Source organism: Esox lucius, chromosome 17, assembly GCF_011004845.1.
Source record: "Esox lucius isolate fEsoLuc1 chromosome 17, fEsoLuc1.pri, whole genome shotgun sequence".
Classification (NCBI taxonomy): Eukaryota; Metazoa; Chordata; class Actinopteri; order Esociformes; family Esocidae; genus Esox; species Esox lucius.
In genome coordinates, this window is record NC_047585.1 from 3600967 (window position 1) to 3623850 (window position 22884).

General features: G+C 39.9%; 1 protein-coding gene across 14 annotated transcripts in view; it reads right to left on the bottom strand.

Annotated features, from left to right (window-relative positions):
* The window catches only part of ptprt (protein tyrosine phosphatase receptor type T), a 287950-nt gene that overhangs the window by 50160 nt on the left and 214906 nt on the right, over positions 1–22884 (bottom strand). For 9 of the 14 annotated variants that reach the window (XM_020055888.2, XM_034287364.1, XM_020055893.2 and 6 more), the window contains 3 exons: positions 20857–20934; positions 20622–20657; positions 11876–12072 (listed from right to left, as the gene is read on the bottom strand). In XM_020055888.2, the coding sequence (XP_019911447.1) occupies positions 11876–12072; positions 20622–20657; positions 20857–20934 (311 nt within the window). The remainder of the gene's footprint in view (positions 1–11875; positions 12073–20621; positions 20658–20856; positions 20935–22884) is intronic. The other 5 variants (XM_020055890.2, XM_020055897.2, XM_020055898.2 and 2 more) reach the window with 2 other exon arrangements.

The window sequence follows — 22884 nt, forward strand, 5'->3', positions numbered from 1 at the left end:
CACTTAAAGGATTATTAGGAACACCATACTAATACTGTGTCTGACCCCCTTTCGCCTTCAGAACTGCCTTAGTTCTATGTGGCATTGATTCAACAAGGTGCTGAAAGCATTCTTTAGAAATGTTGACCCATATTCATAGGATAGCATCTTGCAGTTGATGGAGATTTGTGGGATGCACATCCAGGGCACGAAGCTCCCGTTTCACCACATCCCAAAGATGCTCTATTGGGTTGAGATCTGGTGACTGTGGGGGCCATTTCAGTACAGTGAACTCATTGTCATGTTCAAGAAAAAAATTTGAAATGATTCAAGCTTTGTGACATGGTTCATTATCCTGCTGGAAGTAGCCATCAGAGGATGGGTACATGGTGGTCATAAAGGGATGGACATGGTCAGAAACAATGCTCAGGTAGGCTGTGGCATTTAAACAATGCCCATTTGGCACTAAGGGGCCTAAAGTGTGCCAAGAAAACATCCCCCACACCATTACACCACCACCACAAGCCTGCACAGTGGTAACAAGGCATGATGGATCCATGTTCTCATTCTGTTCACGCCAAATTCTGACTCTACCATCTGAATGTCTCAACAGAAATCGAGACTCATCAGACCAGGCAACATTCTTCCAGTCTTCAACTGTCCAATTTTGAACAGGTGTTCCTAATAATCCTTTAGGTGAGTGTACACAAACACACACACCTGGTGAAAACTAAAAACTCAGTCAGAATAAGAACCAATTTATACATTCAAAAAAAACAATATTATAGCAGAAAATGCAACATCGGAGGATGCGGTAAGCAAGTTGTGAAACAGTGACTGAAATAACTTTGTTAAGATGCTGTGAACTTTATTGTGAACCTTTATCATGGCAAGATGAAAGTGTAACAATGTGTTATAAAGTCATAACAACATGAAAGATGCCATTCCTCTAGCCACAACATTGTTCTCTGCTGGTAATCTTTTGATTTGTTGACTCACAAAACTTGTGGATGAAAAGGTCTTGCTCATCATTTATTGCTCATGATTCACTAATGGGCACTTTTAGGACTCATCTGGCAACCATTTTATGAATAATGTACAGTATGTATGTGATACATAATAATGATAATAAAACACATAAGTAGTGTGCATCTTCTATGCTCATGATCATAAATAGAATGAATACAGTTAATGAGGGTGAAATGGGTGGACTGACAGGTATTGCAAGCTAACCTAAAGGAAAGCAAAGTAAAAACTCTCAAGTCTTCCAAAGCACATCTGATGCAGTTCTGGTTCTCATCACACTGCTTGCTCAACCTGGAAGTCTAAACTAGAATCATCACATGATGGATGGAACACACTCTCTGGATTTCTACCTTGATTGAGCTCACAGATGACAAAGTTATTTCAAGAGCGCAATGGGGCAAGATAACCACATTCAATTACTAGCCCCCAAAATCCAGATGGTGGTGGCCAGTTGCAGGGTTAGAAGTTCCAAGCCCATTCTACATATTAACATTTCCATGGTCTCTATACAGTGATACTTTACTTGCGCATATTTTTTTAAAACTTGGTTTTCATTCAGCTATAGACAGTATTACAATATAAAGACACTTTTCCTTTTCCAGCTGCAACTATACATTCTCCACATTGAATTCCAAATGCTAAGTATACAAACAACAACGATCCACACCAAAGTCAAATATTAGCGACATAAGCAGGAGATATGATATAAATAAGAGAGATAACAAAAGACTTACACCTATTTTAATGTAATGTTATTTCAAATGTTGGTAACACTTTCCATTAAGTTGACACTTATTACTGTGTAATTGAAAGGTAAGTACATATTAACAACTTTAGTAACAATGATGTAATACCATAGGTATTACATTGAAATTACAAAGAATAATGATTTATCTAGGTTATTACACTTCCAAAAACAAAAGGTAATTACAAATTACAATAGCATCCTGAGGGATGCTATTCCAAGTGTGTAATTCCACATTATTTTTGTTTTCGTAATTACACAATGTCTTGTTACACATTTTCTTTTTATTGGAATAACACTTCTGCAGTCGGCTCTGTTGCTCTGTTGCATCTCGTTCACACCAATGACCTGGGAACCACTGTAAATTTCCTAAACCCCAGGTACGATTAAACAAGAATAATATATAACATTTAGCATTGATACCATTTAACGTTACATTTGATACCATTTAACTTTACATTTGGCAGGCATTCTCACACAGAGTGACTTGATAGAGCAGTTAGCTTTATTGCTAGCTCCTCGACAAATAATACATTGCTGGTTTAGGGATTCAGTCTAGCCACCACTTGTTTACAGCTAAGATGCTGTAAATCTTACAACCCCCATTCCTCAGGTTTTTGGATGCCTCTGGGTGACTGATATGAATATTCAAATAAAGGCTGTCAGAAATACTACAGTAAATACATGAGCTAATGATATCACATGATGCAATGGGACTCCAATGTCTCTGGATATTTTCAACTGTTCAGAGAATGTGACATTGGGAATGTGGTAGCACATATGTGAAGTTGAACAAGGGAGGCCATATTATGCTGTTTTGAAAGAAAAAAAACAAGCAGGGCAAATCTGTCACTGATGCTTAATTTATGCCGAAATGTCCTTTAGCATCCATTAAAGGATATCAGTGCCAAGCTGCCAATACAACAAGCTTTTACTTTCACAGCAATCCCACATGCCGTTTGACCTCCTCGTCCAGTATACCGGAAAATGGATTTGCTATCTATACCCCAAAGAGGGACTTTATTATTAAGCCAAAGGTAAATGCTTTCAAGGGGGAGGGGGGCGGGGGCTCCAATATACTCCCTTCCTTCACTTCCTGTTAGAGCTGTAATATCCTGTTGCCCATCTCTTTTCTGACTGGCTGTGGCCTAAATGGGTCTCTCTTTCTCTGCCCTCTGTGAGAACGCTGGCAGCTGTGAGAGTAAAAGCCCAGAGGCCTCTACTCCATCATGGCCCATCTGTCTCCTTATTGAGCGTGAAATAGAGCTAGTCGTCAACACTGGCTCAGGTCCACAACCACTCAGACTCCAATAACAGATACAGTACACACTGAGGATGATTGATGGTTACATTCTCAATGCTTTCAGTTTCTCCATACTCTTGTAAAATCAAGGGTTTGTACTAACACCAAAACAGGAGGCAACTGAACTTCCACCAACCAGAAGGAAATAGAAAATATTGATTTGAAGGAATAAATAGATTTGTTGCGCTTTGACAACTTAATATATACTTCTATCCCTTGCTTAAACTAATGCAACAGAATTAGATCATCATTTTGACACAGCTTTGACAATTTAATTAAATCATATTTTAGCTGTCAGTCAAACTTCAAAAGTTAATCCAAAATTGAAAATTGTTAAGGTAAAAGTTAGGGATAGAATTCAGACAATTATAAGATACAATTTGATGGTTGATTTAGGTGTTGATTTTGAATTGTTTTGTGAAGGACTATGGTTTAAATAAGGTGAAATTACCATTCCAAACATTTCCATTCACAACACCCTACTAACACCCTAGCCTGTTTGAAGGTGGTAAGCACCCACATTACCCTTAGTGGACGGTATAGCTCATACATATTGACAAACACTATAGTTCATTGTCATAGAGGCTATAGTGTACCATAGACATGAATAAGGACACAACCCGAGTCTGACATCCATTTTATAATTGACTATTAGCTACCAATAAGGGATAAGTGAGGAGGGCCAAAAGACGAAGAGAGAAAAACAGGAGGAAGAAACAATAAGCGGGAAAGGAATGGGATGCACATGAGTGGAAGGAAGAGATAGCAGTTATACAAACAATAGGATGTAGTAGAAGACAAAACAGTGTGCCCTATAATCACTATTTGTCTAATTGACTGTTTAAATGATCAGACAGGCTTGGGCCCACCATGGATTAAAGATGTCAGTGCGTGTGTGTTGGCTAGCTGACTGCAATGAGCCTTTTTGAAGAAAAAAACACAAAAAACAGTTGGAGCCCATTGGTAACACAGCAAGGACACATTTGCAGAGGACTCCCTTATCAGATGGCAGACTTCAAAGAAGATGCCAGACTAGCGCTCATATAGACACTGTGATCAATGGCAAACAATGTAAAAAGTTAAGAGATAGAAATAAATGGCTCAGTAATCCGTCCACAGACAGAACGAGAGACAAAAAGAGAATAAGAAGCAGCCATCATGAAACATGATTAAAACAAGAGGCTTTTCCACTCTTAGAAGAGAAGGCGCCCCTAGAAACAGCTCTGCTTTTGTGATTCCTTGTATTTTCAAAACTGACAATAATGAAAATAGGCAGATGCATGTTCAAGAACGCTCAACCCATCAAGGTTGTCCTTTCATTCCAGCTCAAACTGTGTGCCTGTTCCAGTCTGTGGAATTCATTAAACCAGTTTAGCTATGGACTCTGGGTGCAACACTCATTAAGACATGTTGAGATGAACAAATAAATGAATGTATGTATAAAAATCTGTTCTAACCAATAGCTTGAATACATTTATTTTACTGATTGGGGTTATATTCAATTGATTTCAGTTTTCAGTATTTTCATGGCATTTATTCTTAGACAGTGGCAAAATAACTTTGATGTAGGCTGGATTCAAAACCCATGCTGCAACAGTACATGTGCATTAGAGCCAGCATGTTAGATGCTGGACAACCCTAGGCAACGACCAGCTCATTAATATATTACAACCCCGTTTCCAAAAAAGTTGGGAAGCTGCGTAAAATGCAAATAAAAACCGAATGCAATGATGTGCAAATCATAAGAACCCTATATTCAATAGAAAATATTACCAAGACAACATATCAAATGCTGAAACTGAGAAACCATCACTCCTGTGTTCCAATGGCATGTTGTGTTTACTAATCCAAGTTTATCTTTTAAAAAGGCTGATTGATCATTAGAAAACCCTTGCAATTCTGTTAGCACCACTGACAACTGTTGTGTTGATTGAGGAAGCAATAAAACTGGCCTCCTTTAGAATAGTTCAATATCTTCAGCATCAGCGTTTGTGGGTTCAATTACAGGCTCATAATGTCCAGAAACAAATAACCTTCTTCTAAAACTTGTCAGTCTATTCTTGTTCAAACACAATCTGTCATTGGAACACAGGACTGATGGTTGCTGATAATGGGCCTCTGTACACCTATGTAAATATTCCATGGAAAATCAGCCGTTTCCAACTACAATCGCCAAACTACAATTGCCACTTGCACTGTATTTTTGTTCAATTTGATGTTATTGTAATGGACAAAGAAATGTGTTTCTTTCAAAAACAAGGACAATTCTAAGTGACCCCAAACTTTTGAATGTGTTTATAATCAAACTTCTTATGTGATACAAAATCAGATAAAAATCAGATATCTGGCTAAGTAACTTCTGTCTGAACGATTTATTTTAAGTGCTTTTTCCATCACTCTCTCTGTGACATACTGTTGTTCAATGTCATCACTAACAATTAGTGGAGTCTCATAACCATTACGACCACCATGGGACACTGTTATTGCCAGTCAAACACTCTGTTCTAATGAAGATTTATCAAATTCTTCATGACTCATTCATTATAACAGGCCCCCAATGTAAATAATTCAGTTTGATTTTGATATATTTAGATGTTTTTGCTGCTTAATATTTTGAATTGGATACTTTCAGGATGATAGGCAACTGCGAACACCAAAATGCCGTTTGTATCATCTGGTAGCATAGCTAACATGATAAAGGATTTTCTGTGTGTTGTAAAAGTTGATTTTTTTTTTGTTTTGCAATTGCTTGTTGATGATGCCATGAACATACACCAATCAGCCATAACATTATGACCACTGAAAGGTGAAGTGAATAACACTGATAATCTCATTATCATGGCACCGGTCAGGGGGTGGGATCTAGTAGGCAGCAAGAGAACTTTCTGTCCTCAAAGTTGGTGTTAAAAGCAAGAAAAATGGGCAAGGGTAAGGATCTGAGCAACTTTGACAAGGGCCAAATTATGATGAGTAGACGACTGGGTCAGAGCATCTCCAAAACTGCAACCCCACTGCAGACTGGGGTGTTCCCCAGAAGTGGTCCAAGGAAGGAAAAGCGGTGAACCGGCGACAGGGTCATGGGCGGCCAAGGCTCACTGATGCACGTGGGGGAGCAAAGGCTGGCCCGTGTTGTCCGATCCAACAGACGAGCTACTGTTGCTCCAATTGAAAAAGTTAATGCTGGTACTGATAGAAAGGTGTCAGAACACACAGTGCATCGCAGTATGTTGCCAATGGGGCTGCGTAGCTGCAGACCAGTCAGGGTGCCCATGCTGACCCCTGACCACTGTCGAAAGCGCCTGCAATGGGCACGTGAGCATCAGAACTGGAAGAAGGTGGCCTGGTCTGATGAATCCCTGGCCTATTGCATGCGTGCTGCAGTCCCCTGGCTCACTCTGGCTAGTGTTTATCTATCCACCGTTTCCTGTTCGATAATGAGAACGAGTGGGAGGTGATTTATTTCACGGGGCTTCTGTGGTACCCCGTGGCGAAATGTTCAACTTCCCGTCTGGGGAAGGGGAGGAGGGGGGGGCAGTTGTTATTTTACAAAAAAACAAAAAAACAACTCTCTTTCATCTTTAATTTGTTGGATTTTGCGCCGATTAATATTGTTGAAAAAGATGAAGAGAGACGAGAGAGAGAACTCCCACACTCTCTTGTCGCTTGGTGAAAAGTGGTGATGCTATGATAAGAGGGAAGGGTTTTGGAGGGAGAGAGGGTCCCTGTATGCAAGGAAACAGATACCGGCAGAACACTCATGGGACACAGGAGGCACTGCCCCACAGACAACCTCCTAATCACACACTCACATGCCCAATGATTCATGCATAAAGACACACCTACGTGCACAACTGATGCACACACAAACCCCAGACATTTACATTTTAGTCAGGACTTGATGCTGTTATCCAGAGTGACTTATAGGGTATTTGGATTTATTGTCTTGCTCAAGGACAGAATTGCATAATTTTTGCATTGCCAGTTTAGGAATTCAATCCAGCAACCTTTTGATTACAGGCAGAGGCATTGCTAGGATCACAATACACTCAGGGCTTAGCACACCCTCCCATATGAGCCAGCTGGTTAGGTAGCTATGCTTATATACAATATATATAGGCAACATGTCCTGTCTGGTTTAGACTAGACAAGTTAATTAATCAGATGTGCTTTACTTTATCAACTGACCACTGAATTAAAGATGCCATTTGTAATATTTCCATCATATAATAGTAAACAAGTTTTTATTATATCCCAAAATGTTTTAATTTAAAATAGCACACTTCATAAATGATTTGTTATTAATTCTGGAGATTCTGTCACTCCCTGACAATTTTGTGTTGCCTATTTTGGTCCTAGTTGCAGTGCAGCACCACCTGTTCCCAAACTTGATGATGAGCTATGCCACACCACTTCGCCTGCCCTTGTCACTTCCTGTGCTAGCAAATCTCAGATGGTAACAGTTAGCGTCCAGCGCCGGCAGGGTGTAACAGTACTTCTTCAAAGGAAAAAAAGCAATACCTGTAAAGAAATTGGGCTTACCTCAAGATTAAACTAGAAAAATTATGGACATCGCTTCTTAAAAATTTAAGAATACACTGATTTGGACTGAAAAGTGACAGAGTTGATCATGTTTCTTCTCAGCAGTTAAGCAATTTACTAACGACTCTAGCAAGCTAATAGTAATAATCAGCAAGCTGTCAGTAGATAACTTTAGCAGCCATTTTGATGAACAACAGTTGGCTAGGGCCTAATGACTTTGAAGAGGGGCTATTGTCTTTTAAATAACACTGTAGGTGCTTGAAAATGTGATGACTTGCTAAAATAGGCAAATATTTAGTGGAATACAATGTTGCCAGTTTTATTTACTTAAAAGCAATAGCTAGCAGAGTCAGTAAAAAATAGCTTAAGTTATCAATAAACGACATTAGCTAGCTAGTATCGTTAACCATCTAAAATATGTGAAACTAGCCTCAGTCTTAGCTGATGTTACTACATCTTGAACAAACAATTTAGCTACCTATTAATAACTTTTTTTAGGGATGGAGTCTCGTGATCAAGCCTAAGTTGTTTTTAATGCATGCTCAGTACATAAGTTATTTCTCAGTTTTTATTTGGTTCTACAATTACATATCTAGCCAACAGAGGGCTAAACTTTAAGGAGGATGACAAACGCAGCTCAAAGAAGGTGGCCAAACAGGAATAGAAGAGAAATTTTAGTGCTTGTTACTCAGCAAAAGATGCTGCAACAAAGATCTCTCATTAATGCTAGGTTGTTAACCCTGATATTAGAATCTATCCAAACATTTGTCAATGTGATGGCCTGCATGTGCTTTGGATATTACTTCTAACTAAATGGAATCATGACTTCATGCTGTTGTGGATTTGGCTTCGTAACATAATGGTACATCGGCAGAATTCATCGAGTTGGCTAGCTATGGTTACACCACACAAATAGCACAACAATTGTATTTTTAATAGAAATATACTGGTCTCATAGGAACTTTTCCCTCTGGCCATGGCATCTTTCTGACCAGCCAGGAGGGTGTGTAGCAGATTGAGCCTATTAAAATAGTACAGCAGACTGGTAATGAATCAGAGGGTATATAGAATGGGGAGCAGCACTGCATGAAATGTGGAGTTGGTAGGTCTTTAACCACAGAGACTTGTGCACCGTACCTTCACCTTGCTGGCTCTAAACCGCCTTGACATTCCAAAACAACCATCTGCACTATAGAGGGAATAGGGTTGTTGGGGAAGAAGCAAGTAGAAGGTGGTAGAGTTCTCCAACAAGTGTTCAGCCGATTGAGTCCAAATGCTGTTGCCTTCGATTCAATTACAACTGACCTCTTTTGCTATGTGTCTCTAGATGTGCCCCGTTAAGTAATCCTCTGTTTGCTCGATGGCCCATCCCTATGTGTGTGTGTGTGTGTGTGTGTGTGGTTTGTGCCAGTGAGGGATGTCTCCCTCTCTCTCAGTGCATCTGTCAGGAAGTGAGTAATGGGCCGATTATGCTGACAAACACACACAGGTGGCCACTATCGCCTTTAATCACAGTCCCCAGATCTCCATCTCTCCACTCTCGCCATTTCTTCCATCCTTTCGTATTCTCTTTCTATTACACACACACCCACACACACAGACGTACGCCCACGCGGGCACAGACAAATGCATTAAAGAGTACACAAACACTGGTTCACACAATCACACAATCACAGAACTGGTCATAAACCATACCGTAGCTTCAACGGGAAATGGACAGCACACGTAAAGACAGAAGACAAAATGTTAAACAGAACATAAGACGTATAAAGGGCACTAGTTCAAATGAGTTAATGTAAACAACATGCGTACAACATTAATGTATGTCTCTTAAGATATTCTCCCATCACGATCCACTAGCCTCAAGTCGTTGGGAATGTCTGACAATTTATTGACTGTATGAAAAAATACAACCTTTATATTTCAGAAGCAAGCGTTGACTCACAGGCAGCAAGTAAAATATAAGTGCCAAAATAGTGCCAACTTCATTTGCAATGGGATAACTGAAATTGCAAGGCAAATCAGGTTAGAGGAGGAAGCGATAACAAAATGGCGTTATAAAAATGTCCCTGGTGATGGATGACCCTTAAAATAAGAGGTACAAACTGGTGGCTTTATCAGTACTGGCACAGTGAGCCAGTGGAAAAGGCAATGCATCTCATGTTTACAGCCAGACAATGGAAAGCTACTGAAGGCCTACAGCCAAGAATTTGACCAGAACCTTGACAAACCCTAAGCTTCCTCCACTGACCAGACATTAACAAAACTCGTAACACTCAGATAGTGAACACGCTGCATGCACGAGCATTGGAAATACATTGACACATTCAGTTGGTTCAGTAATTTCATCCAGGGATGGGCAAAATGATGGACAAATTGCAATTGGGAAATTTGGAGGATGACAAATGTTTCTGTCAAAATCAATTTGTGGCCCTGCAAAGGGCAGTATAAGTATGTTTATAGATCCATAATAATTTCAACATACTGTACTTGCTATGTTGTAGAAAATATTTAAGAATGGGCTGGAGAGTTTTGTTTAACCCCACCCCCCAAATACATATTTTATTTTATACTCTACCTACCATGGGCTGGACCATATTGACTAGCAGACCAGGTCAGGCCAACAATCCTTTATTTGCCCAACCCTGGCCTGGGCATTCAAAGTAAACTATGATGGGTCTCATTGGGTTTTGGAATTCGGTCTTGATTGTGACAGGTGGCGGCAAAATCAACAATGCACAATAGTGCATAATGGCCACACATGCTTGACATTTACATAGGATGTACAATTTCCTTTTTGAATATTTGACCCTTACAACAACAAGAAACAAATCCACATTCCTGGACTGGCAAGGGCCAAGCACTGTCAACTGACTGACTATGAAGATGAACACATTTACTGCATTACTGAAGGTTAAATCATTTTCAGTCTCAGTTATAAAGATGTTTAGGAATTAAAAACATGATAGTGGGACTCTATTAATATTCCTGACTATTGTTTCACCTTATTTCCAGACCGCCAAGAAGAGCAATTGTCTGTTACTGAGTGAGTGAATGCTTGACTGACTACCCATTTTTAAATAGTGTAGGGGTTAGAGACGCAGACTGCCACATAGTCGATTCACCACAGACCAAACAAATTAGGCATTAGGATTTGTTCAGGGTAGACTAAAACGTTGCTGGCTACAAGCTTGATCAGTTGCTACATTATAGTAAGCCTAAACCAAAACCGTTTACGGTTATACTGTGATGGACGAACTGCACCGTCAAGGAACATTGCTCTCGATTTAAATTTACATAGCGTAGTTCACATAGCGTAGTGGTTGGCTATTCAACTATCTTTGTTTTTTCTAAAGAGTGAATGGAGTCGTTGTTTTCATCATAGGTACTGTATAGCTATTAGCCATCTACAGTAATCTCTTTCTAATTTAACGCATTGAATGTAGTGTTGCGATCCTGTTATACCTGTTGTTGGTTTGGACGTTAGGTAATGTAGGGAACTAGTTTCGAAGACCATGGATTTTCAACTAATTGGAAATTACACATCTACACGTGTCACATGCGACGACACCCGCTGTTTAAATAGCACAGTGGTTAAAGACAGTCTGTACCACAGGAAACCGCAGATCAAATCCAGCCTGGGCAACAAAATTCATCCCTTCTAATCTGGCAGAACTGGGCTTGCCTGGTTAATTGTCTTGTTTTAAAACATCCTATTAAACTTTCACTTAATTCTAATGCAATGCCTGAGTAATAGAATAGGCGAAGGTCTTTAATCGGGAAAGAATGATATTCCAGGAGGACTATACCATCGATAAGTACAAACTCGGCTTTATAATATCAGATAATTCTTTTGTCTTTGGAAAAACCATCAATATTAATGATGTTTTCAAATGTCATTTTCAATAAATATTTAATAAGTGCAGCACCAGTGTGTTTCCCTGATTAAAAAGGGGGAAAATGCCAATTAGTGCCATCATATCATTTAGACAAAGATGTAAGCTGTTGGCAATACAAATGGGGCAAGGAATCAAATGAACTCAAACAGATTTAAAACACTAATAGGATTCCTTCAATGGTGAGCAACGAAAGACAACATAATGGTATCTGGTCAAAGTGTCTGAATTCTTGTTAAATAGAAAAATTATTAGATTTAAAGTTTCAAACTGAATGTAAAAGTTGCAATGAACATGTATTATTTTCTGAGTAAGTTCCTGAGTAATGCTGCAGCCTCAAGTAAGGAAACACAGAGTTCTCTGCAATGTTGATAAAACTGTACTAACCATTCTTACCTCATACTCTTCCTTGAACCCGTAGCCCTGTCCACACTTCATCTGGGTGATGTGCTGGAGGAGGTCAGCCACACGGATGGCCGGCTGGAACTGACCCGCTTGGTAGGACATTTCCACAGACTCGCAACCCCCGTATGGGTATGTCTGAATAGTCAATGATGGCTGGGCCATCTCACTATGGCTGTTGTCTGTGGAGCAAAGAGATAGAAGTCACTATCTACTAAATCTCCAGCTTCATCTTAAGAGACGGTTGATATGTTCAGTTTGGTTATGACCTGAGAGTCGACAGTCTTAGGGATATAATTCAGCTATATCAACATTCATTTTGATACAGCAAAGTCTTGTTTTCATAAAATGTTGTTCTTTCAAACACATTTTCGGTGTTGGGAAAATAGAGACAGCCAGCGTTGGGGAATAATTTCAGTGGAGACCTCTCGGGCTCTCTACAAAGTAGAGAGAAAAAAACAGTAATCACAAAGACTTTGAAAGCATGAGACCTTCTAACTCGTTGGCTCCCCACAGACCCGGTTGCTAGACAACGGCCTTCCTCTATCTGTATCTCGCTGCTACTCAATCATTAATGATGATACCTCAAAGTTAAATGAGTAATCCAAGGGACACTTTACTTCGCTTCTTGATTGGTTAGAAAGACATTCTTGTAATTGAGTCTTCCTAGGATTGAAGAGATTGAAGTAGTATATTGATTCTAATGAGTCGATTAAGAAGAGCAATGGGAAGATGAATGGAAGAGAAATTCTAGATATTACAGGCATTTAATACCTAAAGTACCATTGCAAATGTGGTAGGGTAATATCAACCCATGTTTTATTAATGTGGCCATTTGCATCTTAATTATCTCAAAAATTCATTACAAAAAGTGTTTCTCTTTATGCCTAAAAAAAGTGTAACCCACTCAAATATGTGTGCTGAAACACAATGAAAAATGAGTAACTTTGTTCTGCTTGTAAGCCACCGCTACATCACCCAGACAAAGTAAGAACAAGCCACAGGGAGTGAGCAGGAAAGTACTGTATTACCATGTGTTGTTGTGGAAAAAAAGACTTTACACACACCATCTTTGGAAAGGTTTCTGGAGACAACATTTCTGCTCTGCAAAATCAACCATGAAGAGCATAAGGAGGTGTGGTGTATGACCTTAGGAGCCTCTCCAACAGTCCACATATTGTATGAAATCATGCAGAGCAAGGTTATTACTTAATCCTCTGCTATTACATATAGGTAACACAAACTTATGCAACCGGAGCACAGTCTCATCACTCTAATTAATGTTAATTCCTGGTAATGTTCTATCTGGGCCGTGTTTACATTTCTGCTCATTACTCAGTTATCACTATTTCCCATTGCTCCATTTCTCCATAATTATTACTGATGAGAGATGGAGATAAACATAGCACAAATGTACTTAGCCATGTAATGGGGTTATGTTAGTTTAGCGTTAGCATCTGTTTACATGGAGGTGGGTGTTGTGTGCGAGGTGGGAGCCCTAGCCATGGGACAGGGAGCAGGTACAGACTGTACTCTGGAGAAGTCCACTCCATCTTGCCCAAAGTGCCCCCCACCTCCACCTACCCCCCATCAGCACAGACATAATTCATTATTCATGTGTTTTTGTCTCCACCGCAAGAGAATATTTCAAAGTGGCAGTCCAGAGGGTATGTAATGTCGTAAATATTACCAAGAAACGTACTTGATCCTCTTAAAAGCCAGTGAAAGATCGAGCTGCTAATGATTGGGGCTGTGTTGAAGGTCAAATATGAATATAGATGGCCATTAAATGTATCCACAATGTTTCTTGGCTTTTACTTAAAAAAACTGAGTAGACAAAGGAAGATATGTTAATGCTAATCACATGATTTGTTGACCTTTTTGTAGCTTTCAGAACATATAGTATTGCTTTCATTACTTCGTTATCATGACTGACAACTGGATCAGCACCCTTCCTGGCTCCATGTGATCACGTGTAGCTCAAAAAGAATGTCAAAAGGAATAGTTGACACACAAAAACATTCCAACATACATGTTATACAGAGTCAAGTGAAAACAATCAACTCCCTTCTATTCCTGGCACAAAAGATGCAGAGGGAATAAAGACAACATGTGTTGTGATGAAAAGACGGAAAGCCTGGCTCAGGTTTTTCGGTCAAACAGCGTAGCATACCAGCTACAGTATGACGTAATATTTCCAACAAATAAGAGATCAGTGCTGAGAAAATAAATGTCATACAGCTCGACTTTCTATTTAGGCATGCAATGTGATTCACACCTTTGCAGTGTCTACCAACTGTCACCATGTGACAGGACACCCTGAGGACAATATGATGTTGAATATACTGTGTGGGCATATAGAGAAAACTAAAATTATTGAAAATTAACATTGTGTTTTGCAGAAGTTCCTCAAATAAACACCATTGGGTTTAGCCATTTCACCATTTTAGTGTTCAGCACTTCCATGAGCTGCAGAGTAATGATTAGTGCTTACATGTAAATCGCATTAAGCTCAATTATCGGCAGTGTAACATTATCGACTAAACAACGCTGCTCGACCATTAGCAGTAATTACCATCCATACAAAAATACATTGGACAGCTCTTTGAGCAGGAACAAGATAATGCCATTTGAAATGACCTAAAATGTAGCTGGAAAAGATTTGAGATAATTTGAAGTGATTTCCCAAGTGTAGATTTCAGTCATTCTTGAGCCACTAAAGTGATTTTCCAAGTATATAATTGAGTCATTTATAGGAACATCAATCCTAATAGGGACTAAAGATACATAGACCTTATTTTAACCATGTTCCATCCAGTTCTCAAGCACAGTTTTTGATTACATATGTGCGTGTTATAACAGGGCTTTAATAAAAAGTATCATGTATGAAGAGCTTTCCTCCAGAGTGTGTAGTGATATGAATGACGTAAATGTAAATTGTGGAAGGGGATAGATGCATTTTCTCCACTCCGTCATCTCTGCTGGCAGCGTACCGGCATTGACTCCACTACTGGATGTCAAATCAATATCCTTTTGCATACAGTGATAATGAAACTATGCATGGATTTCATAAAACGCTCTCCTGAAAGTAACAGTGATGCTAGCTGAGACTCAAATGTCCTGGTGGTGGATTAACTGGGCCTGTCCCATTGTGGGTTCTCCCTTGCACCCCTCTGAAAGCTTTCCACCACTTTTGAAACCGAAGCTGTCCCTTCAGCAGGATGGTTAATCCTGCCCACCATGTTCCCCGCTGATCCAGTGTCACTCCATTCAATCTGTCTGACAGCCCAGGCCGTCGGCAGAAGACAGCTGGTAGACAGACTCTATCCCACCTCCGCTCGTTGCTTATGTCTTGTTTCTCTGGTAAAGCACTAACATCTCTGGTGCTGATTCAGTAACAGGTTACAAGAAAACACAGAGGCCAAATACAGAGCGACTGAAAATGCCGATGACCACGTAAAAGTTAGAGGGGGTTCAAATGAACTGTATCATCGGTCATCTAGAATTGACAGTGGGAGCAATCGATTTCACACGGCACTATAAACTAGCACCTGATCAATATCCAGTGAATTGACTCAAGGTCATTCGACTAGAAGTTAAGCAAGTGCGTGAATAGGAGCTGTGGTCTCATGTTTTTTCAGTGAGTGATTGAGATTTTTAATGTAATGATATTATTCCTATTTGCATTGCAAAAAAAATGTGATCCATCGAAAACTACAGACAGCTATGAAGAGCTAAGCCTAGCTTTGCTTCAGCACATGAATTTTCCATTGAAGACCTCTTGGTTCTCCCTCTCTTTTCTATTCATTTTCTTTCATGGATGGTGCTAGCAGAACAGCGTGCAAAGCAATGAATAGGCAAAGCTAAATTATTGACTGTGAAACAAGATGATTATGGCATGTACTATGGGCAATTTCCAGATGTCTCGCCGTACAAATTTACTGCTGAAATCAATAAATGCTTTGGGCTTACTAGCCTGCCTTCTCTAGCCTGATGTAATGTTTGACAAGGCTCTTTTCCCCTGGCTGGGCTCTGTTTGCAGAGAGTGGCTTTCTCTCCCCCGGACAGTAAAGAAGGGGGTCTGTCAGCCATTACTGTGATTTGCTCTGTCAACAACAGTGCTTGAGGAAGGTACACAGTGACTACCACTAGCATAGAACTCTGTCCCTCACATGAGTCCTAACTTTATATAAAGTTTAGTATAAAGTTATTACATGAGGGATAACTTTATATGAAAGTTAATATGTTAAAATCACAATCAGTGTCCCACCCGCTACCATGAATTTGATTTAAGAGATACCATTATAACAGGGGTTACCAAGCTGTGTTTTAACATGCCTGGTTGGCCAAGGTTGATCCAGCAGTCTCACTTGTTCTGCTGTCACACCTATGGGTCAAGTTTGACCAAAATCAGTTTTAGAAAAACAATTATTTCCTTTATCTTTCCCACTGTGCCTATTAATAAAAGCATAATGATATATTATGAAAACGTTAAAAAAACAACTACCATTCCATCGGTCACTTCTTTTCATCGTCACTGTGAAGATAGGTCCTTTCTATCATACACACATCACATTCCTAATATTTACCTTTTTTTCCCACCTTTTTTCCGACTTAATCGGGCAACAGCCCACTGTACTTAACATTGGCATCCTGATAATGGTACCCAAATGTCGCTAATCACCCCTCACTAAACGCATGACAGCAATGGATGAGTGCACAATACTCCCAGAGTTGGGGAGGAATGGATTACAAGTACAAGTTACAAAAAAACAGTAACTGTTATCCGTTATTTTACCAGCAGAAATATTGTAATCATATTACTTTAAAAAAAAAGATTACTTTTGGAAAGAATAGGTGCGCCAAATAATTATGACACGTTGCATGCTTAATATATTTTTTAAAATTATTATATCATGTTTTAAAAACGTTATTTGAACCAAAATAACAATTGCGTGCCTCAATTGTTGTGTGTGTGTGAGATCATCATGCGCGCAAAGGTGATTTGAGACAGATTAGATTAGAGACAAATGAAGTGCTCATTTTATTTTCTCCGGTTTTGGTTGGTTGGATGGCTGGTAAAAACAGAGTATATCTATAATACTAGCCGACCCATATAAAATGTTATTTAGTTATCTACTATCAACGCTTCTTTCTCAGAAAAATGATAGGTGATAGGCCTACCTGGTGTAATATATTTTTCAAATTTCAAGGTTTATTTGTGCACCGAACAACACTGACAGGAAGAGTAGCACTGAACAACTGAGACAGGAATTGTTTAGAATATTAGGCAACTATTTGTTAGATAGCTCTAACATGGCCCTGCCTCTGACAGAAAATGATGCAATTAATGAATATTTGAGGAGAAAAGGTGTGTTGGGAAGCATTCTGCCAAAAGATGATGATTTGGCATTTGATGCATCCACGTCAACTCCGTCCATACAGGTAGGACATGTGATTCTGCTTGCTTTGCATCTCAGAAATTGTGTTCTTTGGATATAATTGGCTGCTGATGACATTGACTTTAAGAGTGCAGGTGTGTAATCACAATTTATATCCTACATTTGCGTTTTGAAAATCCATCGCTGGTGGCCCTAATAATCGCAGTTTATTTGTGCAGGAAAAACTTATTTGTGGGTGGATATTCACAAACGCGCATTCTGCCAGCAGCGGCAGTCAGCGCCACCTGCTGCCTTGGAACAGCAGCCAGCGCCTCCTACCTGCCAGCAGCGGCAGTCAGCGCCCCCTGCTGCCTTGGAGCAGCAGCCGAAGGCTCCTACCTGCCAGAAGTGGCAGCCAGCGCCTCCTACTTGCCAGAAGTGGCAGCCAGCCCCTCCTATTTGCCAGAAGTGGCAGCCAGCGCCTCCTATTTGCCAGAAGTGGCAGCCCGTGCCTCCTATTTGCCAGAAGCGGCAGCCCGTGCCTCCCACGTTTGGGGAGGAGTGGCCTCTGCCGCCTGAGCCCGTGGAGGAGTGGCCTCTGCCATTTTAATTGTTTATTAATAAACAAATGTTTTTTTTGTGTTGGCTGCGAAGATGAAGTTGATGATACTGACCTGCGATCTTCGCAGAACGCGCCGGAGAGAAATGCACATTTCATATGGATTACTAACTAATTTTCATACTAAAAATGTATTAGAATTAAGATACAATTAATAAAATGAAAACTAAATTCTAATGGGTTTATTTTAAATAATAGGCTATGTGCACAAGCGTATGGACGAACTTCCGCTTTAGCCAGATGTCGGCATATCAGTTTCCGGTTTAAGGCAGTCATCACTTGCGTCGCCCAAAATGTCAGTTTTTAGTAGATGTCTCCAAGACCTGCCTAAAATAAGCATTAGTGATGTCCATCGAATTGTTGATGCCTGGTCCCCTCCTCCAACAAACTCTACGTATTGAGTTATCTGCACAACTACGAGGGTAAGTAGTTTACTGTGGTGTGCCGGCCGGCTATCGGCTAAGCTAGTTAGCGACGTATTCCTTTTTAGTGTAGTATTAGGCAGGACAATAGAATGCATAGAAATTCACCCTAGCCTCAAAAACGGCAAAAGAACGCTGGCTGAGCTGGAACGCTAGCGCGTCCCCATAGCAAGTGAATTGAAACAAACCTTCGTTCAGCCTCTTCTAACCTGAATGAAGCTTAAAATATCATAGCCTCAAAAAAGCACCAAAACAGGTCTCCTCTTTTATTTTACTACTGTAACCTCATTTCACAACGAAACTGAAAAATAACAACTGGCATAGGAAGTAAACATCTGGTCCTATATGGTATTCATTGCGCTTAAACCTGTGTTACGTGGAAGTATATAAAAAATTGCCTTTTCTGACTATTTCTAGTCTAGCGTTTAAAGTAATTGAATGGCACAAGCCATATTTTATTAAAAAGAGGACATTCTCCTAATTAAAATGATGCCCCACTTGTACCTTGAAACTTAAATGAGTCACGTACATTATGTCGTTTTTTCCGTACAACAGCATCACTCATCTTGTTGTGAGTTTAGGTGTTTACTAATGCGGATGAGTATTAGTAAGTAAACCGGACACTGCAATACCGACTTCTAGACAAAAGCGGAAGTTCGTCACTACGCTGGTGCACAGAGCCTATTTAAGTGTTGTGTAATCTTCATTTTGTACATTTATAGGGCTTAATAAACAAATTAAAATACTATAGCCTGTGTTCGTAGACAGAATTGTTATATGTATTCTTTGTTTAGTCGTTTTTTTATGATAAGAACTTCAATACATTCATTCTTATTCATACACTCATTAAAAACAAACAAATTCTGTAATTCATTATTTTTTTAAATAATATATAGAGTGATGCACTGATGCACTGGCTGAAAGGTGATGTAGTGGAGGATGTGTATGCTAATCGGGCCGATTCGTATGCTAATGACGAGAAATAGGGTTCGGCTCTGGCTGATAACGTTTGTCTGACTGGCTTGGCGGTTCTATTGTTAAATGAGTTATCCCTGATCCTTCCAGGCTACAGAAACTGAGCTTTTTCAACTGTATTTGACCACAGCTTATTAAATACCTGAACCTCTAATGCAAATCAAGGTTAATTAATGTGGTAAAATTGGCATTTAAATTCCATATAACTCATGTTCATGTAAGTGTTCTACTGTAACTACAACTTGTATTATCATGTCAATGCCACCCAAGTCATGGCCCAGAAGCAAATTCTCTTTGGCCAGGAACCGGAGCCTGGAGGCTGGGGAAAGCTGATTTAGAATGTATACAATTATGACAACAATTATGACAAGTGGTAATGAAGCTACTTCTGTAACAATAATACACAAATTTAACAGCTTCAGTGCAACCCATTCTCTTAGAACATCCACAGATCAGTGGAAAGTATGCATTTAAGACAGCCTTAAGATCAAAGAGTGTGTTTACAGCAACTGTCTGTGATCCAAGGCAGGACAGATAAAGATCAAAACATGGGCCCCTTTAAACAAAATTAACCAAAATATTGACTCACACCAAATAATAATCTACATGGGGCCCGGTATTGACCAATGGCAGGTAGAGATACAATAAACAGCATACTAAAATCGGAGCGAATAAACCCAAAAGCTGGAGAGAGACGTTGCCAACTGACTTGAGGAAGCGGAAGAAAAGCAGTTGAGATTGGAGCTTACACTGAAACAAAAGACATGCCATATTTCCAGCTCACAGCAAATCTAGTTGGCAAAGAGGTGGTCAATCTGCCTCAAGGAGGTGGAGGGGGCAAGGGAGAGTGCGAAAATGAGTGGTCGGAAATTGACATTTCAATCTGGCCATGTGTAAACTGAAGGGGCAAGATCCGCTGTGCTGTTGTACTTAGCTCTCTCAAATCCAACCATTAGAATTCAATTGGTTGCAACACACATGATCCAATTCTCATCACTCCTCTGCATGCAATTACGGGCAGAGCCATCATCGGGACCCAGTAGGCCTTCATTAGGCCAATGTTAGCATGTCCTGGGCCAGCAGCACAGACATGGCCTGAGACAGAGCCTACTGCTGTCTGTTTAGCATAAGTAGGTAATGATACTAAGCTGCTTCATTTCTGTAGTGTAGTGTTAACATTTTGTTTGGTTTGATTAAATTCAGTGGTCTCAGCGAATATGACATGTGCGGACTCTGTGTGGGCAGAATTAATGTGTTGAATCCATTTCCAGACATCTAAATACCACAAAGATAATGGAAGGAGATGCACGAACAGATGGAAAAGAGATACTTACCAATGGATGTTGTTGCAGGAACTGGCTCCTTCGACACTAGAGAAGGTGATGACACAGGAAAAGGAGAAGCCAGTGAATATGGATCACAACAACAAACAACTTCCATCAAAGACAATCCAGTCCACAGGTTCATTCCTCAACAAGTTCTACTTTGAAAAGACCTGGAAAAGCAACATGACTTTGCCTTATGTAGATTCACTACAAAGCAGGCCTCTTTACAGTGGTATGGCTGTACCTGAGTAGTAGGAATTCAAGAGGGATTTGCTTTGCAGTGTTTTGCCTTGAACAGAGAAGGAACAGGGAGAGGGTGTCGCTGAGGGAAGAAACACAAGGGGGACATGTTAAAGACAAAGCAACACAGGACGCAAAATGCAAAAAAGAAAGCACCATAATCACAGACAAACACGATGGGTCTGTATCAAACAGAGACATTACAACCGACATGAGGGAAAGTGTCTAAAACCTAGTTAGTTTACAGCAATGTTCCCTAAAATGTTTCTGTTTACTGAGCAAATTTGGAAGGCATATTTGCATACTACAGCACCCAGGTCTATGTAGGGTTCAAGACTGACACATTTATATTAATGAACTCCAGTTCTGCCAAAACCAAAATTGGTTTGTGTTAAAAAGGGTTCTGATACTATGTTTAATTGATCAATGAAGTTTATCTTTTCTATAATGCAAACTAATTAGGCAAACTCAGTGAAGTTTAATATTGTGGTCTGCACCGGCAGGCCAATTTTTGCTGCTTAGAGGGAACATTGGTCAAAAGTAAATTAACCAGCTATTAAGGAAACCTTCAATGAGACAATGACAAAATGTGCCACAGATGAACAGATGTTTGACGGGTACATTTTGTCCTATAGAACAGTGAACTCCAACTACCATCCTGCATGAAAAACGAGAAAATTGTAACGTAAACATTACAATACCTAAGTTAATGTAAATGTAATATTAATCTATGGAATACAATGGAAACAAAGAAGTATGTTGCCGAGTAGATTTGTTCTATGCACAATGTTAGGGTTATGTTAGGTTATATGTGTTTTGTCTCTGTGTGGTTTCCAGGGAAAGTAGCTGATGCCTTGGCTACAGCTATGGGGATCCAAATAAATTCTAAATACTATTTTACATCCTGCTATGCAGACCATTTTCCCACAGGTTAGCTCCTTTATCTCACTGAGCTATGCAGTTCTTCACATGCTAATGCGCAACAGAGTAACTCCTGTGTTCAAAGATAAAATCCCACAGCCTTATGCATACTGTGTGCTAATGTGACCAAGATGATTAACTTTATCCTACTACCTGAATGAAAAAAGTGCTTTCACCGCAATGTAGTCTGAGTCTAGATACCAGAAAATAATTCTATATGAGAATGCAATAACAGAAAAGGTTATTTGCTTGCATCCGTGTAAATATTAGATCTCCATGCTGCGTCGGCATTTCTCTCTGCCTCATTAGGCAGAACCTGTCCCCAACAGTCCTGGAACTGTCCTATTCTGATGGCCACATTATATTAGATAAATAATGATGGGGGACATTGTGAATACTGATATGAGAGGGGATAATCCAATGTTGGAGACTTTGCATACTTTGATGCACTGTATGTAACAGAACAGTACAGACTACACAATAGGAATTAATTCGCATTCATTCTCTTCTCTGGTTCTCACCTCTCCTTTGGTCAGGTCTCAAACCTGGTGCATGGCTGTTACTTGACCATGGAACTGCGACGTTTGAGTAGTCCAGGGATGATACATGACAAAGGGGTGAGTACTGAAAAGTCGGGGTGATACTTGACCAGGTGAGTGGTGAGAACCAGACACCAGTAGTAAATCTGTTCTTATTATGTATTCTGTAGAAAAGGGCTTTTTGTGTTATTGCCGCTTCTCAAGAGACATCATTTGCACATTAACTGGAGAAGATTAGGATACATACAATATTGTTCACATTGACTTGTTTTCACGCAGAATTGTCAACTAACATTCCAGGCACACGTTTTAGCTGCAACCAGGGAATTTCGATAGTTGGGTGAGATGCAGAGCTTAAGTGTGGAGAGTGTGGTGAAGGCAATTACTATATATTAGTTTAGACTTTTATTCTCCGGCTGACCCAGACTTTCAAATTAATCTCCTCCCAAAGGCCAGTGTGACATTTTCTCCAGAAGAAGCTTCTGAGAGGGCCCTCCTAATTACTGCTGCCACACAGCCGGCTGGACCACACTTACAGCCAGGCAAAGACTGGCCAAAATGCTACTCATCTT